The sequence below is a fragment of the Emydura macquarii genome, unplaced genomic scaffold (genome assembly GCF_026122565.2).
Source record: "Emydura macquarii macquarii isolate MOO-44397 ecotype Brisbane River unplaced genomic scaffold, CSIRO-AGI_Emac_v2 contig_212, whole genome shotgun sequence".
Classification (NCBI taxonomy): domain Eukaryota; kingdom Metazoa; phylum Chordata; order Testudines; family Chelidae; genus Emydura; species Emydura macquarii.
Genome location: NW_027130349.1, coordinates 11,174,900 through 11,200,701, shown reverse-complemented (window position 1 = coordinate 11,200,701; position 25,802 = coordinate 11,174,900). Strand labels below are relative to the sequence as shown.

The 25,802-nt window shown below is 40.7% G+C and overlaps 1 protein-coding gene across 2 annotated transcripts in view; it reads right to left on the bottom strand.

The window, feature by feature from the left end:
• Window positions 1–497: 497 nt before the first annotated feature.
• MTCL1 (microtubule crosslinking factor 1) overlaps window positions 498–25,802 on the bottom strand; it is a 166,531-nt gene continuing 141,226 nt past the window's right edge. The window contains exons 12-15 of one of the 2 annotated variants that reach the window (XM_067547669.1): window positions 15,263–15,568; window positions 12,296–12,327; window positions 9,550–11,113; window positions 498–1,749 (exon numbers count right to left, since the gene is read on the bottom strand). In XM_067547669.1, the coding sequence (XP_067403770.1) occupies window positions 1,555–1,749; window positions 9,550–11,113; window positions 12,296–12,327; window positions 15,263–15,568 (2,097 nt within the window). In that variant the 3' untranslated portion in view covers window positions 498–1,554. The remainder of the gene's footprint in view (window positions 1,750–9,549; window positions 11,114–12,295; window positions 12,328–15,262; window positions 15,569–25,802) is intronic. The other variant, XM_067547674.1, reaches the window with a different exon arrangement.

Sequence of the window (25,802 nt, the reverse complement as noted above, 5' to 3'; positions counted from 1 at the left end):
GTTTGTCTATGTTTTTTTCTCTCTGTACCATTTCTGATACCTCATTTCTTAGAGCCCAGAGTCCATTCTGGAGAAAAGATAGAAACCTTCCTGAAAACTGAGCTTAGAGAACTTTTTATATTGCATGTGGGCTTGTTTTCACACCAACAAACGATTGGAAACCATACTACAAAAATAATTTATCAAAGGAGTTGGGGGAAAAAGGTCCTGCCATCTGTTATTTTGCAGAGTACAGTAAAGAAAACTAGAAATCCTCTAAATTGGCTTTATTATATTTGCATACAGGGCCTGATTTAATGTCTCCTGAAGTCTACGGGGGAGATCTTTCCACTGGATATTCAATCAGACCCATTGTGTGTATGTATGTCAATATCTCAATTATTTAAACAATCTTTTGCTCCTTCTCTTTTGTAGGTTTATGAATAAGGAAGGTTTCTCACTTGAATGAACCTGGAGGACTCATGCTCAGAAATGAACATTCTGAAGCACTCTAGCAGTTTGTAAATACTGAGGGTTTTATTTCCACTCCACATGGTCTCAAACAGACTCTTAAACAAGACCAATTACAATTTAGTATGCCCAGAGTTCTCAGTGTTTTCCCAAAACAAAGAAAGTTCTCAGTAATCACTGTACATAGCCAGTTGAATTGTTAACAATAATTTAAAAACTTTTTTTTGTATAGTCAATGCAAGAATACCAACAATAAAAGTACAGTACAGGTAATTTCACAATCATAATACAGTGAAACGGATTGACTCACATTTATGTGATGGTACGAGTAGAGGAGCAGTATGTACATGCACTAAAGTGCTAGGAACCCAAAGGCATGCAAGTCAAGTATTGTATGTGTATTATATAGCTAATTTCACAAGACTTTGAGGCATTCTTTTCTCTTTTAAATGTGTTGCATTTACCTGTATTCCCCTCCAACTTATTTAATTCAATTCTAGTCAACTAGCTTAATGTCTGTCTTCACTACTTAAAATTTACTGCTTCAGACAATATGAAGCATCTCTAAGAACCTTCTTCTTTTAAAATTGGTGACACTGACATTAAAATAGAATAAAATTAACTTTCAAAAGACCCTAGTTTTACATGGGGAAAACAAAACAACAAATCCTCAAAAAAACCAACGCAACCCCCAAAAAAACAAAATAAAAAACGTAACAGTGCAAATATAACAAAAAGGCAGTCAGTACTGGGGGAGAGAGAGTGCATTCAGATTCCCTTAAAACCTAATGTACATTTTGTTTTAAATCTTATTTTTTATATTTATATCATTTTAACCTTTTTTGTTAATATACTGTCTGTAGAAAAGATGGAGACAAAAATAGTTTTCTGAGATAAGAAAAAATTAAGTTATTACAGGCACGTTAACTGTTTCATTCTAGAAACACCGCTGTTTCATGGATTGGACATTCAGCAGCTGAGCTTTAAAACATTATTTGACCTCAACGACTAGATCTTTCTTTGTTGAGAAAGATGGGCCCCGGTGATGGTGCTAAAATGCAAATTACAGTGAATTCTTCCTGTGATAATTCATGCAGGCTTGCATCACTGGTTTTGGTTATCCATCAGCAGTTCCTTGCTTCCATATTCCTCAGAGGAAGTCAAATCTCCAGTTGACTGAGACTGTGAGGCAGTAGGGGAATGTGAAGCCCATCTTGAAGGTGGGCGTCGATTTGCTGGTCTCTCTGGCCGGGAGAAGCACGATTCTAGGGACGGAGCTAGTGCGGAACAAGGTAGTTCCTTTGCAACAAACAGATGGAAAAAATATTAGTGAATCATATACTGCCCACTTACATGTGCAAAGAAACAAAAAAACCAAACTATAACTAAACATCTGTTGTATTAGGGAACAAAAGCAAGCAAGTACACTTCTTTGCACACAGGCTCAAAATATCTAAATTTATGTCTGTGACTGATGGAACAGAAAAGGGAAGAAGGAAAGAGAGACGGTTTTGGTGAGTTGAAGCAGCTGACAAACTTCCTTTTGCTAATATTCCTTGGGCTACAAAGAAGAACTAAGATATACTTGCATGATAATTCACTATCCATCACATTGCTTCAAAATGCTAAACTGGGATCAAAGTGCCCGACATTGCATTTGCAAGTGAGGTGAAAAGCAGGCACTCACTCATTCATCTACCCCAGAGGTCAGACTGAAATGCAAGAAAGACTTGCTTAGCTGGAGTGTTCTAAGCGTGGGATTAGTTACTTCTTCCAACTACATTAAAGGGGAGGCTTGCCTAATCATTTGAACTGACTATCTACAACATATCAGTCCTTGTTGCCAACTGACTCAGCCTGAGTTACGGGAATTCAGTGGTACTGGAGGTTAAAAATGGATATCCACAATCAAAAAAAGGAAGAAAATCTGCAGGTCTGAAAATTGCATTTACTACAACATCTTTTCACTGCAGCAGGATATATAGGCCTTCTGCGCAATTAGAGACAAACTGCACTTGTGATTTTTCACACCAGCACTCTATTTATATTTAAAAGTTGATCATTACTTCTAATATTTATAGACTTCTCCCACAGAACAGGTAGGTTTCATACACTGCTTTGCATGCCCATTATATCAAGATGACTGATTATGTGAAGCAGGGCTGCCTCATGCTACCAAAGCAAAAATCCTTTATTTCTGAGGCTTACTGTATAGCTTAGAAACTATAAAAGCAAATCAGCCGAGTTTGTCAACATGTAGAAATGTATACTTAGGGGAGACTGCTGTACAGTATGAAAGTTATGTACAAATTACAGTAATAAAATCCACTATAAACTGGCAAAATATGAAAGCAGAGCTTATAAACCACACGATGCAAAGAAAGAGCTATGGAATGATAAGCGAAAAAAGCAAAACAAAACAAAAAAAACCCCAAAACTGTAGAGCAATAAATTAGGAGATAAAAACGTTTAATATCATGCCATGTATGGAGAGAGAGGAAAGTGACTAAGGATAGAAACACTGAATTAGGTAACATGATATGATATGCTGTAATCAAGCAAGATTATGTGATACAAAAGTATCTCAGACAATAAAATTGGAGGGAAGATGAATGTTGTAGAACAAGAGAGACAAAATGATGGCATTCTGAGCTAAGAGGACATCAGGCTGCGTGTGTCTGCGGCATATACATATGTAGATTGTGCAAATATACACATTTCTACTATAAACTTAAAAATAACTCTCTGTTAAAACAACAGCATTAAGATTGAAGCATAAATCTGCACTAGTAAGGATACTGCCTCTGTGTCCTTAGTTCATCTTGTCCTGTTGTGCCTAAGGAACACACAGTATGTTGTACTGTGCTGAGACTTGCTAATGGAAGTCTGTACATGAACCGATATCTACAGGAGGCACAACAGGAAGAGTTGAGGATATGTTTTTCTGGTTTGTGTCTTGGTCTCTATTGAAATAGCAGCTTTTAATTATATTTTTCTAGCTTTGTTTGCATTTGGTCATCCTAACCTAGTTTCATTTGTCTGACAGGGAGTCAGTGTTATATCTCCAAATTCAAACAAATGTATGTAATATAGCCAGAGATGTTGGTTATCTTTTACAGAAAGGCAGGATTAAGTCCACCTCATTCTTATCTGTGATATACCCATATACAACACAACACACATTGCACGAATGACTCCTGCTGCTTCAGGTACACAAGTAACTGGCAGCATAGTCTTTTAACGTGTTGGCTGCAAAATGAATCTCTTCTAGAAGTTATGATTAAATGCATGTTAATCCTACTTACAGGTTTATTCTCTTAGAATGTGTGAAGGAAACTAAATAAATAATTAAAAAGACACTGTCAAAATATTTTTAAAAATCAAAATTTCATGCAACTTCAATTTTAATTGATGTTGTTATCTATGGTGTTTTCAAAATCTAATTTCCTGTTGGTAATTTATTCTGATAATTGTTTCTAAACTTAGACAATGAAAATGGACTAGACAATTTCAAATGTTTTTCTAGTCAGTTTCACTTTTAGATTCTCATGTGCTAAGATAAGAGAGTACTGCAATATTAGAATTAAAAACACTGCAGGGTTGAGAGTATTTGTTGGAAAATTGTTTCCATTGGAAATTTGGCGGGGGCCGGAGGCACCCTGAATACATTTATATTGGCCCTGGATTTTGGAAAAGCTTATTTTCACAGAATTTAAATTTCAGATAAATTTGACCTGACAGTGTCCCTTTTAATTTCAATGAGGTTAATGGGCGCCATCAACGTTCTTGTTCCACATAATGATGGCAGAAGGCAGAATAGGCCTCTTTAAAATGTACTATGCCGAGTCAGTAGGAAACATTTCAAGGGTAGAACTTTGTAGGAATCAGCTGTTATTGGAAGTTCTTGGTTACCTCAAGTATTTTGTTGTTATTGCTACTTACTTATCTCCACTAACCCAAAGTTTCAAAACTAAAGCTTTCAGATAGTTCTGGAAACAAGGTAGAAAGAACTTACAGCAGTGAGGCAGGCAAGGTTAGAGTCCCCAGGGGGCAGTTAGTAAGACAGTTTGGTTCTGGACTGGACAGAAGAAAAGAAAAAAGAAAAGGAAAAAAGAAAGCAAATAGGTTGGACAGTGTTTGTTTGTTTTTTTAAGTGAAGATTATACTCAGCAAAAACAGCTCTTCAGATGTCACTATCGGCTCATATCATGTTACCATATTTCATGGGAGGGCTAATAGAAAGGTGTGACCTGACACTGACCATCAGATTAAGAGAACAAACCAACCAACCTAGCACCGTTTTAGAAATGGACATGGGATTAAAGAATCCAAGCATTCCTTCTCAGTAGAGAAAGAGGTCTGCTCTCCTTTGCCTATTCAGATGTAGGGCTGGGAAAACAATGTTACCGGGAGGGAGGAATACTGTAGGGTTGTTTTTTCTTTTGTTTCATTTTAGGTGAGAGAATGTCTCTAAGTTTGTAACAAAGACAAACCCATTGATACTTTGATACTCTTTAGCAATATAAGGCTTTGGTAGATATGTGCTTCACCCTCCCTTTTTAGTCCATTTCACAAAGACAGTAAAAGGGAGGCTCAGTTGAAGAAAAAGCATTTTATTTTAACACCATCTTCCTTCCTCCCGATCCTGAGTGGTTCAGCTGAGGAAATTCAGCAATTACTCTGCCATTGAGAACAGAGATGGAAAGACTAGGTTTCTTGCTGGATGTTCCTTCCAGCAGTGTTTTCTGTTCCTCAAACCCAGTATGACAGTGTGATCAATGTAATGCTCTAAGTACCTACCAGGCCTGGAAAAGGAATCTTTGTGTTGCTTTTTTGTATCTAGCCTGCTAAAATTATCAATGGCAATGTTTATAAACCCCAGGACAAGCTACTACAATAGTGGTTTAGTGAATTAGCAGGATAAGGCACTGTTAGGCTGCATCTAGTGGATATGAATTTGCTGGTAAGCAGCTCTGGGCAAGTTAGAATGAAAACAGAGCTATTACCACTGTGTGTATCTAGATATTAAAAATAAATTCCATAGTTTCAGCAGAAATGTAAAAGGAAATAACTTAACTGGAACATCCAGAAGTTCAAAGTAAAAAAGCTGCCAACTGGTGCTCCATGCAGGTTTTAAAGTCATTAATCGATCATGCCATGACTGCAAAGAAGGGAATGTTCTCATTGATATGATGCTCACTTCTATTGGCTGGAGATAGGTAGGTAAAGAAGAGGCACTGCGAAAATCCTACACAGAGAGGCAGCAGCACTCACATGGCATTTTGCTCAGCACAGAACACCTTCCAGGCGAGGCTCATTCATTGAACAGCAGAATCTCACTAAGGCATATTTGAACCCATAAGTAACCCAAGGCATATTCAGTTGCTAAACTTATTTACAGTTTCATTTCCAACAACAAATCAACATTCCACAAATACGTTTCTTAAAACCCACCGCGTTTTGGAAAGTTAACACATTAGAGTGAAGCCCACAACATTATCCCTTCAGGAGAACAGGGCACATTCCTGGGAGGGGCCAGGCCACTATGGCTGTAACCCATGTAGTCACCTGTCAAGACCAAATGTTTACTCAGTGCCAAACTATGAGTGGGCCTTGCAAAGAGGAAGCAAGAAGCCTCTCGTTCTCTGTGTGTAGCTGTGCAAGAGCCTCCCATACTGTCCCCCAGTCCCTGCATTCTGGGCACAGAGGAGCCGCTTCCTTCTACTCCTCCCTGGAGAGCAAGATGCTCAAGGGAAGGTGCAGAAGGGCAGGAAAGAGGCAGTCTCATGGCCTCACCTCCTCATGAGGCTGGTGCACTGAAAGAACAAATGGAATACATTGTGCAACCCCTGCATGTGGGAAAGCTCCAAAAGAAATTGTGCCTGCCTGAGGCAATGTCTCTCTGATGCCTCCCTTGCCTGGAGTGGTGAAATTCTGCACCACCCTCTAACACAGCAGTGTGCTGTAAATGACACAATCTAGCTTTTAAAATGGACATGGCCCCTGGGACGGCTCTGAGGCCTGACATCCAAAGAGTTAGGCAACGGGCATCACTTTGGTGTTGAGCATTTTCAAAGAGCTGCAGCTGTCTGCAATGAGCATTGTGACTACCTGGTAAATGGCATCAGGTATGGCCGATCACCACACACCATGCCCATGTTTTGCCAACAGCAATTTGTGGTGATGTGGCACATCATCAGCTTTCATAGGTTGGAAATTGGTTGTGACATTTCAAAGATACAAATGGAATTTCAGAGTTTTCAATGACATCTTGAAGGCAAAGCTGAGGTGAAGTTGAGAGAGTATAGTGCATATTTTTATAAATGAAATTATAAAGGAACAGTAATCCATCAGTTATACTTCTGGTTTTCAAATAAAGCAGAAAATATAGAAACAGCCAGGATGTCCCAAGACAGCAAAGCTGCTTTCTCCATTTTTTTTTCTATTCTGAGGTATGTGCACAAAGCATACTTTCTTTCATTTTTACAGATAATGCAAAAATCGTGTGTCTCTCTACACACACACACACACACACACACACACACACACACACACACACACACACTCTTCAATTTAAACATACAGGGCACCTACTCGAAGGATCTAGACACTCTGCTATCAATTGAAAATATGTCCCATAACTATATTAAAAACAAAACAAGAGCAAACGTCACCCATTTAAATCAACCAGTCACAAAAAGAAAAATTGCAGGACAAAATCTCCCACCCCTCAAATCCCTAGAACCTCCCTCTTCCGTCTTTAAATGCCTGTTTAGAACACAGGGTATTACGGCATGCCCTGAAAGTCAACAAAGTGGTGCTATTTGGGGCCATGGTGAGGAGTGAATTCCAAAGCGGAGGGGCCCTGATGGTGAATACCCTGCTAGCTGCTCCTTTTTTTTAATACCCCGGGGACCTCTAGCTTGAGCACGGTCACTGATCTCAGAGAGACAACAGAAGACTGGGAGACAGTTTCTCAGGCAGGTAAGACCCAGGCCATTGAGGGTTTTAATAAGTCAACACCAGCACTGTAAACTCCACCCAGAAACCAAGGAACAGTCAGAGCACAGGTGTCACATGCTCACGGTGAGAGACTCCACCGAACAAGGGGGACGCTATATTCTGCACCAGTTGCCACTTCCAAACGGATGCGGCTCATGTACAGCACGTCAGCAGTCCTAGCTAGAGGTGATAATCATGGTAGCCAAGTCCAAGTCCGAGAGGGAAGGTCACAACCCTCTGACCACAGCACGGTGGAGAAAAGTTGTCCTTCCACTGCTGCTATTTGACGTAGCTGGGAATCTAACCAGACCCCAAACTTGAGAATTTTGTCAAGAAAGATGGACAAACAGCCATAATAAGGTAGGAGTAAGAAGGACAACAAAATTTCAGTTGAATTCTCTGGTTGATTCCCCCAACCCACTGTAATCATCTCATTTCATTTGGACTGAGTCTTGGCCAACTAGTTTTCATTCATACCTCAGCCTCACATAGACACTGAAGAAGGCACTCAACCACACACGCTTCATGCTGGACAAGATGAAGGTATAGAGCTGGATGTCCTCTGCAAACTGAAAACGCTTCAGCTAGTATCTCCTCATTAATTCTGCTAATGGTCTCACGTACACATTGAATAAAAGGGATGACAGCATAGACAACTGAAGTAACCAAGAAAAATCCTTGGGGCAGAAGAGTTAATATGCAATATTGCCTTGTTGGAACTTTTTAACAGAAAGGAAGGAGGCCCCCTAAGGGCAGGGCCCACCAGGCACAGCAGGAATGTCAACACCACCTCATGATCCATTGTGTAGAAGGCAGCTGAGAAATCTAGTAGTAGCATCATGGAGAGCTGGGAACAGATCCTTCAGTCCACCTGAACATCATGCCACTTTTGCAACTCCCTAATCCTGGGGCTGGCCATGGGCCAGTGTCACCACTGGTTCTGCCCTCTGCGCTTAGACCAGACACAGAGCATCTCTAAATTGCACCCCGCTGCCTATGATCCCAAGAGGGTGTTCCAGCAGCTGACATTCACTAGAATATAGAGGAGTTCTGGCTATTGGAGTGATATAAAGGGGCCAGAGTGAGGCAGAAATCTTGATCACTGGTCATTCTCCATCACCAAGACAAGTTCCTTGACCAAAATGACAGTACCTTACCCAGGTTACAAACCAAGCTGGCAGGGGTTGAGGATACCCACAGAGGTATTAAGACATTTTAAGAGTTATCTTGCCACACCTTTTCCCATAAATCTTAACCAGCAAAGAATGTTAGATCATTGTTAAAAATCGAGCTTTAGCCTGTCTTTGCACACCATGCCGATTTGTGTTACACACTCCCCTTGGCTGTAGCTGGAGATCTGACCCAGGATGTTTATGCATACCTGCTGGGATACATCATGAATAGTAAATTTTTTAGACAGCTAAGTAAAATACCAATAGGTATTTCTTCACTGTCATGGTAGGTTTGTGCCTTGACCGGTCAATTTTCATGATAATTTTGCAAGGCTGAAATAGTAAATTTTAAAGTTTTGTTCCATTTAATGAATCTACACAGCAGAGCCAAGCTTATTCAGAAATATCCACAAAACTTACAGTAAAGTCACTCCTGTGGGAAGGAGAGGGAGGGAAATCAAATGTATGTACTATTCTCTTCATTTCTTGTTAAAACAAATTACCCATTCTTGAACAGAAATTTTATTACCCTCTCTTCCAAGATAATACTAAAATTCCCTCAAAACCTGCCGTGCTTAGCACATCTGTACTTTCCAATGTGACAAGAAACTCTTACTCCTGGTATTCTGGGGAGAGCCACTAGCATATGTCAGTTTTATTCTTTAAAGCAAATTTTTACTTAAGTAATATTTTAAAACATAATCTACTTCAACTGTAAACTTTTTGATGTAGGGACCATGTTTTTATTACGTGTTTGCACAGTGCCTAGCACAATAGGTCTGCAACTGAAGCTTCCAGGAGATACTGCAATACAAATAAAATAATAATAAATTAATTAATTATAATAACAATTAATAAAAGAACTAACAACACATTTCCTGAAAGAAAAGAATAATTAATTATAGAAATAAAAGAAACTCATTACCTCAATGGACCCTGGTTCTGCTTTGACTAATTCTCCTGTGCTGTTGTCATTGCTAAGACTTGGTGGACTGTGTGAAGCTAGCCTTTTCTCTTCCTTTAAGGCATGCTCCAAAAGTTTCTTATTCAAGATCCTGGCAGCATTTTCTGTAAGTGTATACCCCGGAGGAGCAGATAAGTCCTGCCTGATACTTGTCACCTCAGACCCTTCTTCCTTTTCCATCTCTGCACCCAAACGGAGGGGACTGGGTGATCGGCCACGGGCACTTGTACACGTATCCTGCATGGGCCCCAGTTCTGATCTGGGTTCTGCTGACCTAGATCGGCTGCTAGACCTGGTGCATTTTTGGAAGGTCTCTTGAACAACAGGTGTATGGTCAATAATATTGAACAAACTGGAGAGGCCATCATTGATAGTGGTATGAACTGGGCTTTCCCTTGTAGTAGTTGATCTAGCCCAAGCAGACTCGCTGAATCCTTTCTGAGGTGTACCTGGTAAAGTCCGGTTATTTGGCTGATCTGTTTTTGGAAGGATTTTCCTTTGTAATTTTGGAGAACCATATTTGGGAGAACAGCATGTGCGTTCAAACTTGGCCTGGACCTTTTCGATGGCAGGGGCCACCTGCCTGCTCCTTAAACTTCTTGATGGTGATGAGATTGGTGTGGAGCCCCCCTTTGGTGTCAGACATTTGTGTGGACTGCTGGTGATGCTGCGCAAGGTTTCCGTCTGCAAGCCAACACTGATCGTCTGCGTGGTCTGTGTCCCTGTAGTTCTTACACCATTGGTTTGACAAGCAGTGTCCTTAAACTGAGGCTCTGCTGAATTAGAGTTAGAGCGTATTGCATTTCTGACAGAGTAAGCTACCTCCTTCATATCGTCACTCATGTTTTTGGACAGGTCTAGGCTCTGCAAGGACGAGGCAAAACCCACAGTAGTGCAAACAGGATGCTCAATAGGATGAAGACCGCTGTCCAGAAAATCTTTATGGTGTTTGGTGAGATCACAAGACCATCTCCCAAACACATCTGAGTTAGCACCTTTTGTCTCGCCCACATTCCCTTTAGCTTTGGTCATAGAAAACAAAAAGTCTGGCTCAACCTGTTTGTTTTTCCCTCCGTTACCAGCTATCACTGAGTTATCAAACCTACGGACAACTGGCGGACTATGAAAGACTTTGACTCCTATTTTTTCTGTTACAACGTGACTCCTCAGTGGCTGCTTCTGGCAGTGCTCTGGGCTGGTCATGGTATTGGTTGTCATAGTGACAGTGGTGGTGAGGTACCATGATGATGCTTGGAATGGATGTGAAGTTGAATCACTTCCTACTTTCCCAATCTCTGTCCTTTCTGCCCAGGTTTCTGCAGGCTTTTCTGTAGCCCCACTATGGTTCCTGGTGTTACTATAATCCCAGTTTTTGTTGAACTCTTCAATGTATTTCAGATCATCAGGGGACAGAGGTGGTGTTATATCCTCCTTGCTACTAGATGAAGGCAAGGTCTTTTCAGGGAGGAATGGAGAAATATCCATCAAACGCTGGAATTCTGACATGGAGGAAACAGACACTGCCCTGAAGAAAAAAACCCAAAATGTTAATTAAATCATTACAAAGCCTTATAGAAATATTTCTGCTTTGAGACAGAGGGAAAATTAATCCATATCAACACACATAAAATAAAGGTTTTGTAAATTCCTTTATTGCTGAATTCCTCTGAATTGCAGCTGTTTCATGCAAACATACCTAATCAGGCATTAAAAGTAACAAATAGTTAATTAATGGTTCTGATATTTTCTCAAGGATTACTGCTTGGTAAAGGTTTAAAATATGCAGCTTTAGAACAGGTTTTAAATACAAATTATCCATGAAAAGTTTATCTTTATAATACTAAGACACGCATTTTTAAGGCTGTGAACAGCAGAAAAGTACAAAGAGAGGTGCTGAGTACCCTCAACTTTCAGTGAAGCCAGTCAGCCCTCCCAGGCAGTTGAGGTTGCAAACACTTCAGAGCTGGTGTCTGGCACCTTTTGGGATCAGGCCTAGAGGCTGCTATATTTAAGTACAGTAAGTAAGAACTCAGAGGTACGAACACCAGAGTTACGAACTGACGAGGTGTTTGGAACTGAGGTTCTACTGTAATTCGGTGAGTTCAGTTTATGCTGCAACTTACGAAAGTGAATCTGAGTGGGTAGAGAAAGTATGAGAAATTTCTAAGAATTCGTGGATTTCCATAACATTTGTTACTTTATACAATTTAAATCACTAATTGAATCTTCCTATTACTTGACTGTAAGGAATATCATAAAACACTGAAATCTTTCTAGATAAAAGGGACTATGTAAAAATGTAAATCACCAGAATTGTCTGTGCATGCCCAAGGAGCAGACAAGCTATATGAGCCACCCAGGATTTAAAAAAAAAAAAGTGATGATATATAGAAAGCAATGTCATAGTGATTTTAAATAAGTTTCTATTGTGAATTTTTAATCAAGACTAGGGCCAGATTCAACATTGGTGTAAGCTGCAGCTACGCTAACTTCAGAGGTAACTTACACTAAGGCTTAATTTGTCCCAAGTTATTTAGTCAAAGAAGAGAAGAACCATATTAAGACAAATTAATCTCTGGGTAAATCCACTAATCTGGTTCCGGGGCAGCAAAGCTATGTACTATCTTTGTTCAGGGCTTGTGGCAAAGCCATAGAGAGCCCAAAATCTCTCTGGATGTTTGGTGCATTTCCTGTCAGATTTACTCACCTTTGAAGATTTCCCTTGTGCATTTCTTCTTCCTGAAAAAAACCAAAAAGAGTTATTTCTGAACCTTTACATGGCACATAATAGCAGTGTTTTGCACCTGTGGGGTATTTTGTCATTTGTCTCTGGGTAGTTCCACAAATTCTTGAAAATCCTTTTTCAAAATGACTGACTTCATCCTTGATAAGGTATTTGTAAGGGGCATGTGTGGATATTCTCTCTTTAACACACATGTATGAATACTGTCATGCCCGGTAGAATCAATAGGATCACTCATATCATGGAGATTATACCCCAAATCTAAAGCATTCTTGAATTGTTATAGTCCAAGTGTTCCCAAAGAACAGTGAGCTTTAAATGACCTTTCTCCACAAGTACAAATTAAAGTTCTGGATCACATCTGCATGAGTGAATTTGCTCTTCGGATCTTATCTGTTTTATATCTGAGACCTAGCTATGCTGACATGAGAGATAAAAATGTAGTCCTTTGACATAAGATTTCATTATAAATTCTCTAGGTACTAACAAATAGCACCAGTTGAAACTCATTAAACTACTTATATTAAATATGTGGGAAGACTATTTCTCATTTCATATGGGAAATACCTGCAGATAGCTCGCAGCATTAGGATGCTGTTATAGCAATTATTCCCTAGTGACAATGCACATAATCAGCTTTTTTAAACTCAGACTTTTCTGACGCAGTTGGTCTAGAGCTATTTTTTTTTAACTATTCAGATTTCTAGTATTATACAAAATACAAGTTAGGTAAAAAGTGTACAAGCCTAGTAACAAAAAACTTCCATTAATGGCTTTAATTTGACGCCATGGACTTTTGACAAGGACTTTTCCAAGTACGATTCTATTCATAAAAATGACTAGGCAAAAACAGCTCTTTTGACTCATCAAGTCAAATATGTGTGTGTCCAGAGTTGTATCTGAGGAGTAGGTGCCTAATTCTTCATTCGCTTACACTGGTGTCAAGGAATGGAGAATTAGGCCCTAAGTTTTTACTGAGTTTTACTGCTATTAGTATTGCAAAGCCAATACAGCTAAGAGAGAGAGAGACAGACATACTGAGTCAATTTCTTTTGTGCATGATCAACAGAACTGTTTATTAAGCTCCCTGAGGAAACCTGCTGAAGAAAATGAGTTTGTACAGGTTTCACTAAAGCATAATTTGAAGAAAAGAAGGCTGCACAAAAGTCAGCCTAATTTCCCGTGCAGAACCTTTATTAATGGCTGCAATGTGTGAAAATGGTGTGTGGATGTGTGTGTGAGGGACCCAAAACTGCTTGACGCTCAGATCATAATGCTAAGGTTACAAAACTGGAAATAGGAAAAAAACAAACAAAAAAAACCCCAAACCCAACTTTTTACTTGTAATCTGAGCACATATGAAATGAGCCACTCAGAGCCAATAAACAAGGAACCCCACAACAACAGCTATATAATTACATTTTTTTGCATTGAGGAAAATTAAATATTGTTTGTGTGTATACGTGTACACTTGTGCGCACACACACTTAAAATTTCAGAAAAATATTTTGTGTTTCCTAAATCATTTATCCTTCTTCCTGTTCGTTCCAGCCAGCCTGATTCTCCAGTGGTCTATTAAGCAACAATTTAATTGCTGGCTTGAGCTCACATCTTGAATACCTTTAAACTTTTTAACAAATGGCTTAGCACAATTTTCCACAAGCTTAAAAAACCCAGCTGAAGTGACATGGTGAAGCCAAATAGCTTTGTGAGGTAAGATAGGGGGCTCATGGTCTGACTTGCCTAACAAACATGTTTCCAGAATGGACGAATTGCAAGAGCAGCCTCTATATATGAGCCTGCATTTCTGGATGTGAAAGTGTCTGTTTACCTGTTAGCTATGATTTGTACACACAAACAGCATTTACTTGCTGACAACAGTATTAAGATGTCTAACTGCCTGACCTATGTGCACACATCTGAATTTTCAGACATGCAGAAAGTTATTTGTCATAAAACCTGCAATTTGAAAACTGCAAACGGTATAGAAGATGCTGTTGTTGAATCACCCTTCTTTTAAAGATCTGTTGCATATTTGTTTTGTAACATCAATTAACATGCAACGAGAAACAAAGAAGTAAGATTTTAATGCTTTGAAGCTTGAATATATTTTTAATTTCAAACCAGATATTTAAACTGTACAGCGGTGGCACCTGACCGTTTCCTGGCTATCACCAATATTAAATGTAGTTTTGCATGCAGGTTTGTGTCAGCCTAGAACCCATTGTTTTTGATGGGAACCATGGAGGCTGAAGGGATATGTTACCCTGGCCTGCTATAAAATAATCTCATTGGGTGAAATCCACTGAAGTCAACTGGAGTTTTGCTACTATTTTCAATGGAGCCAGGATTTCACTTATTGTGTCCTGATAATTTCCCTCATCATTGCCCTTTGCTATGAGACTCGGATACCTCAGCACAACATCCAGGGAGTTCCAGAGACAGTGACTTTTAAAGAACAACAGTTACTTTGGAATCCTTCATGCCATTTCTAAACAATCAGCATTATCTCTCTATAGCACTTATTGTTTTAAGATGGTTTTTGACAATGAAATTGTTTGACCTGTGCACCTGTCAAAATAGAGCCCCTACTCTTTTTAAAACTGGAAGAGATTTAAACCCTTGTAACCCCTTGCATAATCAAAAGAAAACAATGATCCATTTCTAACTCTCCAACTCATTCCTCTGGCCCAAGGACCGGAAATTCTTATGGGCCTTCCGGTGTCTTTAAACCGAGCTGACTAACTTCCAATTACCTCCAGTGACTAACACCAGCCCAGTTAGCTCACAACAGGGGGCAAAGTTAAAAATCAAATCAAACTCACTACCAAATTACTGCAAGCAGTGTCTGTAATAAAGCTTCCCCCCTCACACAGCATGACAGCTGTACTGATTATAGTATAATTGAAAACATGATGAGAAAAAACATACTTCAGTTAAACAAGTCAAGTACTTCTCCCTTTCCAATCTCTGAGGCTGAGGCTCATCAGAGTCATCAGGAGAATCAAGAGACAGTGAATCGAGAAAGAGGTTTTCTGTGGCAGTGCACCTATCACTTTCCTTCAGCTTCGACAGTGACCGATCGTCAAACCGTGTGGCATCTGAATCGGAGTAGGATCTTGCTCCCATTGAACGAGGCACATGAAGGTTCTCCTGGGTTGAAAATGGATGAAGGTTACTCTCTTTCTGGTCACAAAGGACATTGTCACCTCTTCGTAAGCTCACTTCTTTTTGAAGCTGAAAAAGGAGCAAATTAATATTGAAGTCAGCATGGATTATTTGCTCAACACCTGTGTCTTTTCTGTAGAACTTGACCTTTTAAGACAGTGGTTCCCAACCTTTTTGGCTCGAGGGCCAGAGATATCATTGTTGCAACCCTGAAGGGCCACCAGTCTCCTCCAGCAGCCCTCCCCATGTCCCCCTAGTGCAGTCAGACAGGAGGAGTTCAGCAAGGAGGCTGCCTACCTCCTGTCCCATCCCATCCTCCTGGCTGCAGCAGGGAAACCGCATGCGTTCTGTAGTCCTGTGTGCTCCACCTGGGTCCCTAGACAGTGGCCTTCCTTCTGCAGCCAGGGGGGATGGGAGATCAGTGCTCCCCTCCCTCTGGTTCCAGCACCTAGGGACCCAAGTGGAGTGCTTTGCTGTGCTCCCAGCTACAGCCAGGGGGAGGGGAGCGCTGATCTCCCGTATCCTCGGCTGCAGCAAGGAGCCTGCACCGGTCTTTTAGCCCTGCAGCAACGCGGTCTGCCTGGGTGCTCAGGCAGCGGCTCCCTTCTGCAGCCTGTGGGAGGGATGTGGCGGGCCGCTTTGAAAGCCCCCGCGTGCCACTTTTGGCCTGTGGGCCACAGGTTGGGAAACACTGTTTTAAGACTTTGGTCCTTCGTTGTGGGCTTTGCAGCTCAGGAAAGTTTCTTTTAACTTGACTACTTCCAAAACATTCAAGAGAAGTGAACAGGTTGTACCATTCACTGAGTGTATGATGCAGAGAATGAGGGATTCTGCTGTAGGGAAGATGCAGCATGTTACTATGAGTGGGCACTTGAATGCAAGGGACCAGAGAAAAAGTGGAGAAAAATCCACATCAAACTCCAACCCCCACTACATTTTCAACAATATTTGATTCTGCACTGCAGCTTGCAGTTAATTCTCCCCAAACCACACATTTAGAATTTACTAATCTTAACTGATTAATCATGAAAATTATGTTATTTGCCAACATTAAAAAATTATTTAAGTGATCAAACCAAAAGAATTTTTTTTTTTTTACATTACCACAATAGTATTTGGAACAGAAAAAACAGAACAGGAGACAGAATAAAGGTTTTCAGCAGTCACAAACTGCCAAGAAACCCAGGAATTTCCTTGGAAGCAATCCAAACATGGCATTCAGAGGAAAGTAGTCTTGGGGTACATTGACACTTCAAGCTGGAGATGTAATTCCCAGCTCAAATAGACATACCAGCATTAGCTCTGATTGGGCTAGTGTGCTAAAAATAGCAGGAGAGCCGTGGTGGCACAAGGGGTTAGATGCCCTGACTATGATCCCACCTGAGACATTAGGTATACATTTGAGGCGGCTAGCGTTTCTTGCTGCCCACGTTGCCACAGCTACCCTAGCATGTTAACTCAATCAGAGCTAGTGTGGGTATGTCTGCCCAAGATGGAAATTATACTTCCAGCTTGAAGTGCAGATGTACCCTCAGTTCAGAACTTGGTGTATCGCTGCTTGGCTCTGACCATACTAGCACTAGTATGTTTTCAGCTCCAAATGGGGAACTGTTCCCAAGATTTTAAAATATTGCCCTTCATGTTTTTAAATGCTTTTTAAAAAAATAACTATTTGCAATCTGAATTTTTAAAAAAGAAAATCAAAGGGCTTGTTTACACTTATAGCGCTGCAGCTGAAGCTGCGCCACTGTAACACTTAGTAAAGATGGTAACTACCCCGACCGGTGAGCTTCTCCCATTGGCGTATGTACTCCACCTCCCTGAGAGGCGGTAGGTAGGCAGATGAGAGAAGTCCTCCTGTTGACATAGCCCTATCTGGCATTTTCCACACCCCTGAGCAACACAGTTATACTGACATAAGTTCGAAGTGTAGACAGGGCAAAATCTAGAGTTAACACCATAAGTTCATATAGTGTAAGGCCAGAAGGGATCTAACATCTAATCTGATCTCCTGCATAAGCGAGGCCCTTTCATTTCACACAGTTATCCCTGTATTTAAATTTCTCTCACTAACATATCCCAAAGAAATGCATTGCAATTATAAAGCTCAAGGAGTGTTCTGGAGTGCCACCAAAATAATCATGATTGTCTTACGAATCAATAATATAAGGGTGCCCCCTTTTTAGCAATACCTAGTCTAAACCCTAGATCTAGACATTGAAAATTCCTTTTAACAAAGGATTAGAGCTAGATTTTCAAAACTATGTGGAACTACTGCATGGCTAAAAACCACAAGGTAAGCACACTATAGGATTGTCAAAAAGCTAGTTAAGGAACTAGGCATGCAAGGCATGTTCAAAGAAGATGTATATTTGCATGAGACCCATTAAAATGACTAGTTTGGACTAAAATGGATGTGGAAATGGGTGGAGCCACCAATATAGATGAACTAATGACATTTTCAAAAGTTAATAGTGTGGGCAACTTTCATTGCGCTTGTAACTATAAACACGACTACAAATGGAATTTCCAAAAACAAACTATGAATGACAGCAGAAATGTCACTAGTAACTCATATTTGCTGCTAAGACTACCTGAAAAAGTTTGGGTAAGAAGGCTCTTTAAAAAGCCCAAGAGGCTATAAGCTGCAGTTGGAATTCATCAGGTAGGAATGGAATACATAACATTCCATGAAGGACTTTGAAGATGAATAAGTTTTAAATGCACATATGAATAAAAAAGAAATGTTGTAGCCCAGTGAGTGAATGTAAGATGACAAATACAGAAATTCCATACAGTCCCTATAGTGTCAGGATCTGATCCAGAAAGATTTTTGAAGTCCTTAATTTTTACTTAGGCAAAACTTAGGCAAAATAGTGAGAGTTGTGCTTATTCATAGTTTTCAAGACCAGAAGGAACCATTGTGATCATCTAGTCTAATCTCCTGTATAGCACAGGCTATAGCCCTTTCCCAATACCATTCCTAGAGCATACCTTTCAGAAAAACATCCAATCTAGATTTAAAAATTGTCAGTGATGGAGAATCTACCATTACACTTGATAAATTGTTCCAATAATTAATTACTCTCACCTATAAATGTATGCCTTATTTCCAGTCTGAACTAGTCTAACTTCAACATCCAACCATTGAATCGCGTTATATCTGCTATACTGAAGACACTGCTACAAACCCCTCACTGGGCAACAAGGGGTTATGGAACTACTCTTGGCTCAGACAGCCCTGCCCCGCCACATCTGCAAGAGATGCACAGGTTGGAGAAGGAGGTAAAGGAATGCAAAACAGCTCACTTGGGGGCAGACCAGGGAAGAAAGCAAACCTGCAACCTGCAGCTCCTAAGAGAAGAGCTGAAGGAAGGCAGGATCTCTCTCTACGATGAGTGCCCAAATGTCCCCCCATGATGGAAGGGAGGACCTGATCAAGATGCACCCTGAGAGGGAGGCATCCTCCCCCCCCTCTATGGACTCTGTTTGCATTAATTCCTCTTGTTTTGTTTATGGGCTACCCCAGCAAGGGAGAGACTTGGAACTGATGTGGCTGAGAACAAGACACAGGAAGAGGGAGCTGCCAACCTGAGAGGGAGCCACCATGACACTCACGGCCACAAGGAGGTGACGAGCGATGAGCCGACACCTGCGTATCTCCTTTCCACAGACGGCGAACTTTGGACAATCTTGGGGGTGGTATGGTAGGAAGTGGCCCAGGGAGGGCAGCCTTAAAGTGCCCCTGGCTGTCAGATCACTGGTAGCCTTCAGAGGGCCCTGGCCAGAGCCAGAGGGAGTGGGAAGGCCTGGTCTTCCCTACCAATTTCTTCCCCTTCCCCCCCCCCCCCCCCGCAGTTTGAAGGGCCTAAGCCCTGACCACTAGGCAGCACTCCCCACTATGAAGACCATCACAAGCCCATGATTAAATATACTTCTTAACTGTAATCAAATCACCATCTTCTCTTTGTTAAACTAAACAGATTGAGCTCCTTGAGTCTATCACTAGGAGGCATGTTTTCTAATCCTTTAATCATTCTTGTGGCTCTTCTCTGAGCTCTCTCTAATTTATCAACATCCTTCTTTAATTATGAGCACCAGAACTGGACACAGTATTCTAGCAGTGGTCTCACCAGTGCCAAATACTGAGGTGAAACTTCTTTACTCCTACTCAATATTCCCCTGTTTATGCATCCAAGGCTTGCATTAGCCTTTTTGGCCACAGTGTCAAACTGGAATCTTGTGGTCAGATGATTATCCATCATGACCCCAAATCCTTTTCAGAGTCACTACTCCCCCATTCTCTATGTATGGCCTATATTTTTTTTCTTAGATGTATATGTTTACATTTACCGTATTAAAACACATACTGTTTGCTTGCGACAAGCTTACCAAGTGATCCAGATTGCTTTGAATCAGTGATCTGTCTTCTTCATTATTTACCATTCCCTCAATTTTTGTGTCATCTGCAAACTTCATCAGTGATGATTTTATGTTTTCTTCCAGGTTATTGATAAAAATGATAAAAGGCGTAGAGCCAACAACTGATCCCTGTGGGACTCCACTAGAAACATATCTCAATGATGCTCAATGATGATTCCCTATTTGATGATGATTCCCTGTTTACAATTACATTTTGAGACCTATCATTTAGCTAGCTTTTAATCTATTCAATTGTGCCATGTTAATTTTATAGCATTCTAGTTTTTTTAAATAAAAATGTGTGGTATCAAATCAAATACAGAAGTTTAAGTATATTACATCAGGAGAATTTCCTTTATTAACCAAACTTGTAATTTCATTAAAAAAATATACCAAGCCAGTTTGACAGGATCTATTTTCCAGTAATCCAGGCTGATTGACATTAATTATATTATTCTCTTTAATTGTTTATTAATTGTGTCCCATAACAGCCACTCTATTATCTTGCCAGGAATTGATGCCAGACTGGCAGGCCTATAATTAGCTAGGTTATCCCATTTATCCTTTTTAAATACTGGCAAAAAATTAGTTTTCTTCCAAGTCTTCGGGAACTTCCCTAGTGTTCCACAACTGATTGAAAATTAACCTTCTTGGTCCAGTGACCTCCACAGCCAGTTCTTTTAAAACTCTTAGATACAAGTTAACTGATCTGTTGATTTAAAAATATCTGACTTTAGTAGCTGCTGTTTAACATTCTCCTTAGATACTAGTGGAATGGAAAGTGTTATCATCAGCATATGATATGATTACATCTGTTTTTTCCACAATACAGAACAGAAATATTTATTGAACTCGTCTACCTTTTTTGAATTTTCAACTGAAAATTCTACCATTTCCATGTAGTAATGGACCAATACTATTGAGTAAGAACTGAATAAAAATGTAATAAAACTTCAGGTTTTGGCTAATTTTACAGGACATTTCAAACAGCTTTATTTATACTAACTAATTTAGGGATTCAATTGTAAGGAGAAATAGTCAGTATATATTTTTTCCTTTTTCTTGTACACATCTCCAGTTGCAAGCCCTATGCTTTCATATGCCTTTTTAATATTATCAGTCTTTGGAACTGTAGAACAAATCAATATGGTTTACTGAATTAGCCTCCAAATGTTAAATAATTAAAATGAAGATAAATGATAAGATGAAGTTCAATAAAGACAAGTGCAAAATATTATACTTAAGAAGGAAGCATCAAATTCAGAAATATAAAATGGGGAATAACTGTCTAGGGAGCAGTACTGAAGAAAAGGATCTGGGGGCTATAGTGGAGCACAAATTGAACATAAGTCAACAGTGTAGTGCTGCTGAAAAAAAAGGCAAATGCCATTCTGGGTTATATTAACAGGAGTGTCATATGTAAACTACAGAGTAATAGTTGGGCTCTACTCAGCACTGGTGAAGCCTCAGCTGGAGTACTGTGTCCAGTTTTGGGCACCATAGTTTAAGAAGATATGAGCAAATTGGAGTGAGTCCAGAGGAGAGCAACAAAAATGATATGAGGTTTGGAAAACATGGCCTCTGAGGAAAGGTTGAAAGCACTGGGCATGGTTAGTCTAGACAAGAGAAGACTGAGGAAGGACATAAGTCTTCAAATATATAAAAGGTTGTCATAAAGAGAATCGTGATCAATTCTTCTCCATGTCCACTGAAGATAAGGAGAAGCTATCAGCTTAGTTTGCAGCAAGGGCGATTCAAGTTAGATATTTCAAAAACTTTCCAACTGTAAGGATAGTTAAGCACTTGAGTAGTTTTCAATGGAGTTTGTGGAATCCCTGAAAGAACAGGTTAGACAAGCATCTGTCAGGGATGGTTCAGGTATACTTAATACTGACTCAGCATAGGGAGATGGACTAGATGACCTCTTGAACTTCTTTCCAGTCCTGTATTTCTATGGTTCTATGAAAATTAGAAATATTACCCTAAATTTTCAAAAGTGACTAGTTATTTTGGGTGCCCAACTTGAGATACTTTAAAGGGGCCTGATTTTCAGAAAGCACTAAGATCCCATCATCTAAAAATCAGTCCACTTTAAGGTGGCTCAGGTTGGGAACGCAAAACCTTTGGCACCAAAAAAATCATTAGTGGCTTTTTTGAAATGCTGGCAAGAACATGCATGTGTGTATACATATATACACACATGCACATTGGGAGAAGAGGGATGAAATGCTCAAGTAAAACAACTTTAAACATAAAATAATGTAAAGCTTTTAAGTGCTTGGTGGCATGAACAGGGCAAAATTAATTATGATATTAAAATACAGAATGACTTTCCAAGGGATAACACAGTGACAAAGTTGAAGAGAGAATATTTAAAAGCTGTAAAAAAAAAAAAAAAAAAATTAGGTCACCATGTGTTTTATGTATGAATAATATTCCCATAAACTATCCAAAATAAAGTATTTTATAATCTCTCTCTCTCCTCCTCTCATGTATTATGTAGGAACTATGAAAGCAGATAAGCAGAAAGCATGAGTATGAAACTTGGCAAACATGGTTCTATTATCTCCTGGATTCTATTTTCAAACAGACACTCTGTTGTATTTTCCCTATACACAGAGCAAAACACGGTAGAGAAAGGGCCTAGAGATATGCTAATTGCTTCCATATAAAGCAGAGCATGACTAAGAGCTGAAAGGATATTAAACTAAAAGTCTGTAAATCTCTGGTAGTTTCCGGTCATGCAGGAAAATGCTTGATCATAAACATAGATGGCTTTGTGAATTTATATGGGCAGATAGCCATATTTTCAAAATGGTATTCTTAACTGCTCAGTCCTTTGGAAATTGGTTGATTTTATTTTTGGATGCTCAGAGCATCATGTCAGAAAACTTGCCAACACTTTTTAAGAAGATCTGTCTTATGCCATTACACTTGAGAAAAAGCAAGGGATTTCTATTCTCCTTTTTTGGGTTAAAGATAAATTCTATTTCCAAGCAGATCTGGGAACAATTTATATATTGTTTTCTTAGCAAATCACACAGATCTAAAACATACAGTTCTTGTGACTGCTCAAGTAATTTAATAAATGCTGGTGTTACTTTAGAGTAAATGCAAATGCTATAAAGGCTTTCCTTTTACTACAGCAGGCTTTGGATCGGGTCCTACATTTTTTGTACAGCTGCATTTAAAAGCATTGCTGTAGTGCACAATATGGGAAAATCTGAAGAGAAACTGAATTCAGGTTACCATTCCAGGCCACGTTTTAAAAATGGAAACCTAGCAATTATGCACACATACTCAGTTAATCCTTTGGAGGCTGGCTATATATTGTATAAAGGTTCACTTAAGCATTCACTTATGCATTTATGGCTGTCTGGAAAATGCCAGTGTTTTAAGCATTAATAATTAAAAGGATTTAAGAATACAAATCCAGAACATGGGTTGGAAAACTGACACTTTCTAGACAGTATTGAAAAATATATTACTGTTCCTCCATAATTTGATTTGAGATTTGGGACTGAAAATGGATACTGCAGACAAACACTTTATTGTACAACATATACAACTGAATCTCACTCTGTTTCTGAGCAACAACAAAAAGAACCAGTTCCAGCGTCTGTTGAGAGTTAGTAAGTAGCCTACTTAAAATGACACAGACAGGTTTGATCTGGGTTAAAGAAAACTAAAGGTTAGGAAACATTAGAAAGTTCCCCCCCCCTAATTTTCAGTTTCTAATCATGCTAAAATCTCCACGGTGTTGAAGAGACATAAGGGCAATATTGCTTTTAAAAAAACAAAAACAAAATAACCCCAATGTCACAGGGACAGCAGCCTAACCATCCAAATGTAGTGTGACCACACGTCCTGTTTTGGCAGGGACAGTCCCCTTTTTAAGCTCTGTCCCTGATGTCCCGACTTTTTTTTGGCAAAACTGGCCAACTTGGCCTGAGCAAACGAGACAAATTCCCAATTTTGCCAAAAAAGGGGGGTGCACCCCCCTATGGGGCATGGAGGAACATTCAGGGGGCCAAGCAGCGACCTTTCTGAGGTGGGATGGAGGGGGAGATAGGAGCCTGGCTGATGTGTCTCCATTATGCGCTGCCCCTCCAATCAGGGAGTGATAGGATGTCATCAGAGGGCAGCACAGTCAGGGCCCTAATTCAAATTTTTTCTGGCAGGACCATGAAGCCGCAACTCGTGGGCCCTGAGCCTTATGGGGCAACCCAGCTGGTAAGTGCCCGACTGGGTCCCCAACCGGGTCCCGCAGCATCCGCTTGTGCTCGGGCACCGAGTGTGACACAGTAACCCTAAACGGTCCCCAGAGCTGCTACCCCGGTCTCGTGCCCTCCCCACCCACCGTCCTTCGGGGTCAGTCCCCATAACCTTCTCCAGTCCCCCTTCCAGCCCCAACTGGCTTCTTTCCCTCCTCAGTCTGCTTCCAGTTGCCCACTTCTACCACCTCCCAGCAGGGTCATCATTTAGGGAGGGTGGTGGCGGGTAACTGCCCCCTCCCCTGAGTTTTAGATCACCAGCTGGGTGCGACCCTCATTGCTCGCTCCTCTCCCTCCTCCCCATACCATTGGGGAGCGACCTGCCTCCACTCCTCTTCTCTCCCACCAAACTGGCCGGGAGCGACCCCTCCCCTCATTGGCCAGAAGTTGCCCACCCAATACCAAAATCTGAAATGGTGGTCCTGCATGCCGGCCTTCCCCCACCTCCCTACAAGGCCCAAGCATAATTTTTTCAGGCCCAGTACAAACTTGTTAGACAGGCCCCCTCCCACACACATACCTATAGGGATTGCAGCCTGGGCCGGGCCCCCCAGGTCCTCCGGGCCCTGGTAAAGTGTACGCTTTTCTCTCCCCATGTGGAGGCCCTGCCTCCCTAGGGCTGCTCTCTGGAATCTCCTTGGTCCCTCCTGTTACCCAGAGCCGCCTTCCTGCCTCTGCTATCCCAGCCCACAAAGGGGCATCACACTGCTAACTGGATCATAGCCCAATAGCTTCACCTCCTGGCTCTGAGCCCAAAGGTATTCACACTCGCACCCTGCTTTGCTGCCCAAATCCCAGCTCATACCCATTCCTCTTCTACCCTGCCCCCATTTCTGCTACTTGGCTCAACCGGGGGCACGGAGGAATGTTCGCAGGGGCGCAGAGGATGAGCCGTGACCTAGGCAGCATGGGCTAGCCCCGCACATCCCGTTTTCAGTTTAGAGAAATAGGGTCATCCATCCAAACAGGCACTGAAGCATCTCTAAACAAATGTTGCACCTGTGTCCCTTTAAACACACAGGGAAACTTCCTTATAGCTATGAACTTCCTGTTTTGTTTGGGAACCAAGTCATGCTTGGGAGGCAGTCGGAGGTTTTCACATTAGAACACCATGTTAGACATCATAGGAGAGCATCAGTCAAGTCCAGCCATAGAAAGATTAAGCTGTTAAACCGCCTCACAAAACTGAGAATTAAGGGGTTTCTATTAGCAATTCTGCCACAGGACTACTAAGCCCTATGCCTTAGTTGCCACATCTGAAAACAGACATCAGAATATTTACCTAAATTGCAGGAGTATTTTGAGACCTAATTAATTAATGTTTGCAAAGCACCTTCCCAGATTCTAAGATACAGGAGGATAAAGAAATGCAGAATATTATTATAAAGGAAGAGAGAGAGGTTGAATCAGTTTCAAATTTTTTCTTCTGTCTTCACAGCTCTCTATGCCTGCCTTCCTTCCTTCCTTCCTTCCTTCTTGCCGAGATGGCCCCTTTTGGAAGCCCTGTCTTCTCCCACATGTAGTGATGGTTTCAAGAATATCGGTAATGTAGGATTTTTTCTGAATTCTCTGCATTAACACACCATGGAATAAATTGGGAGTAATCT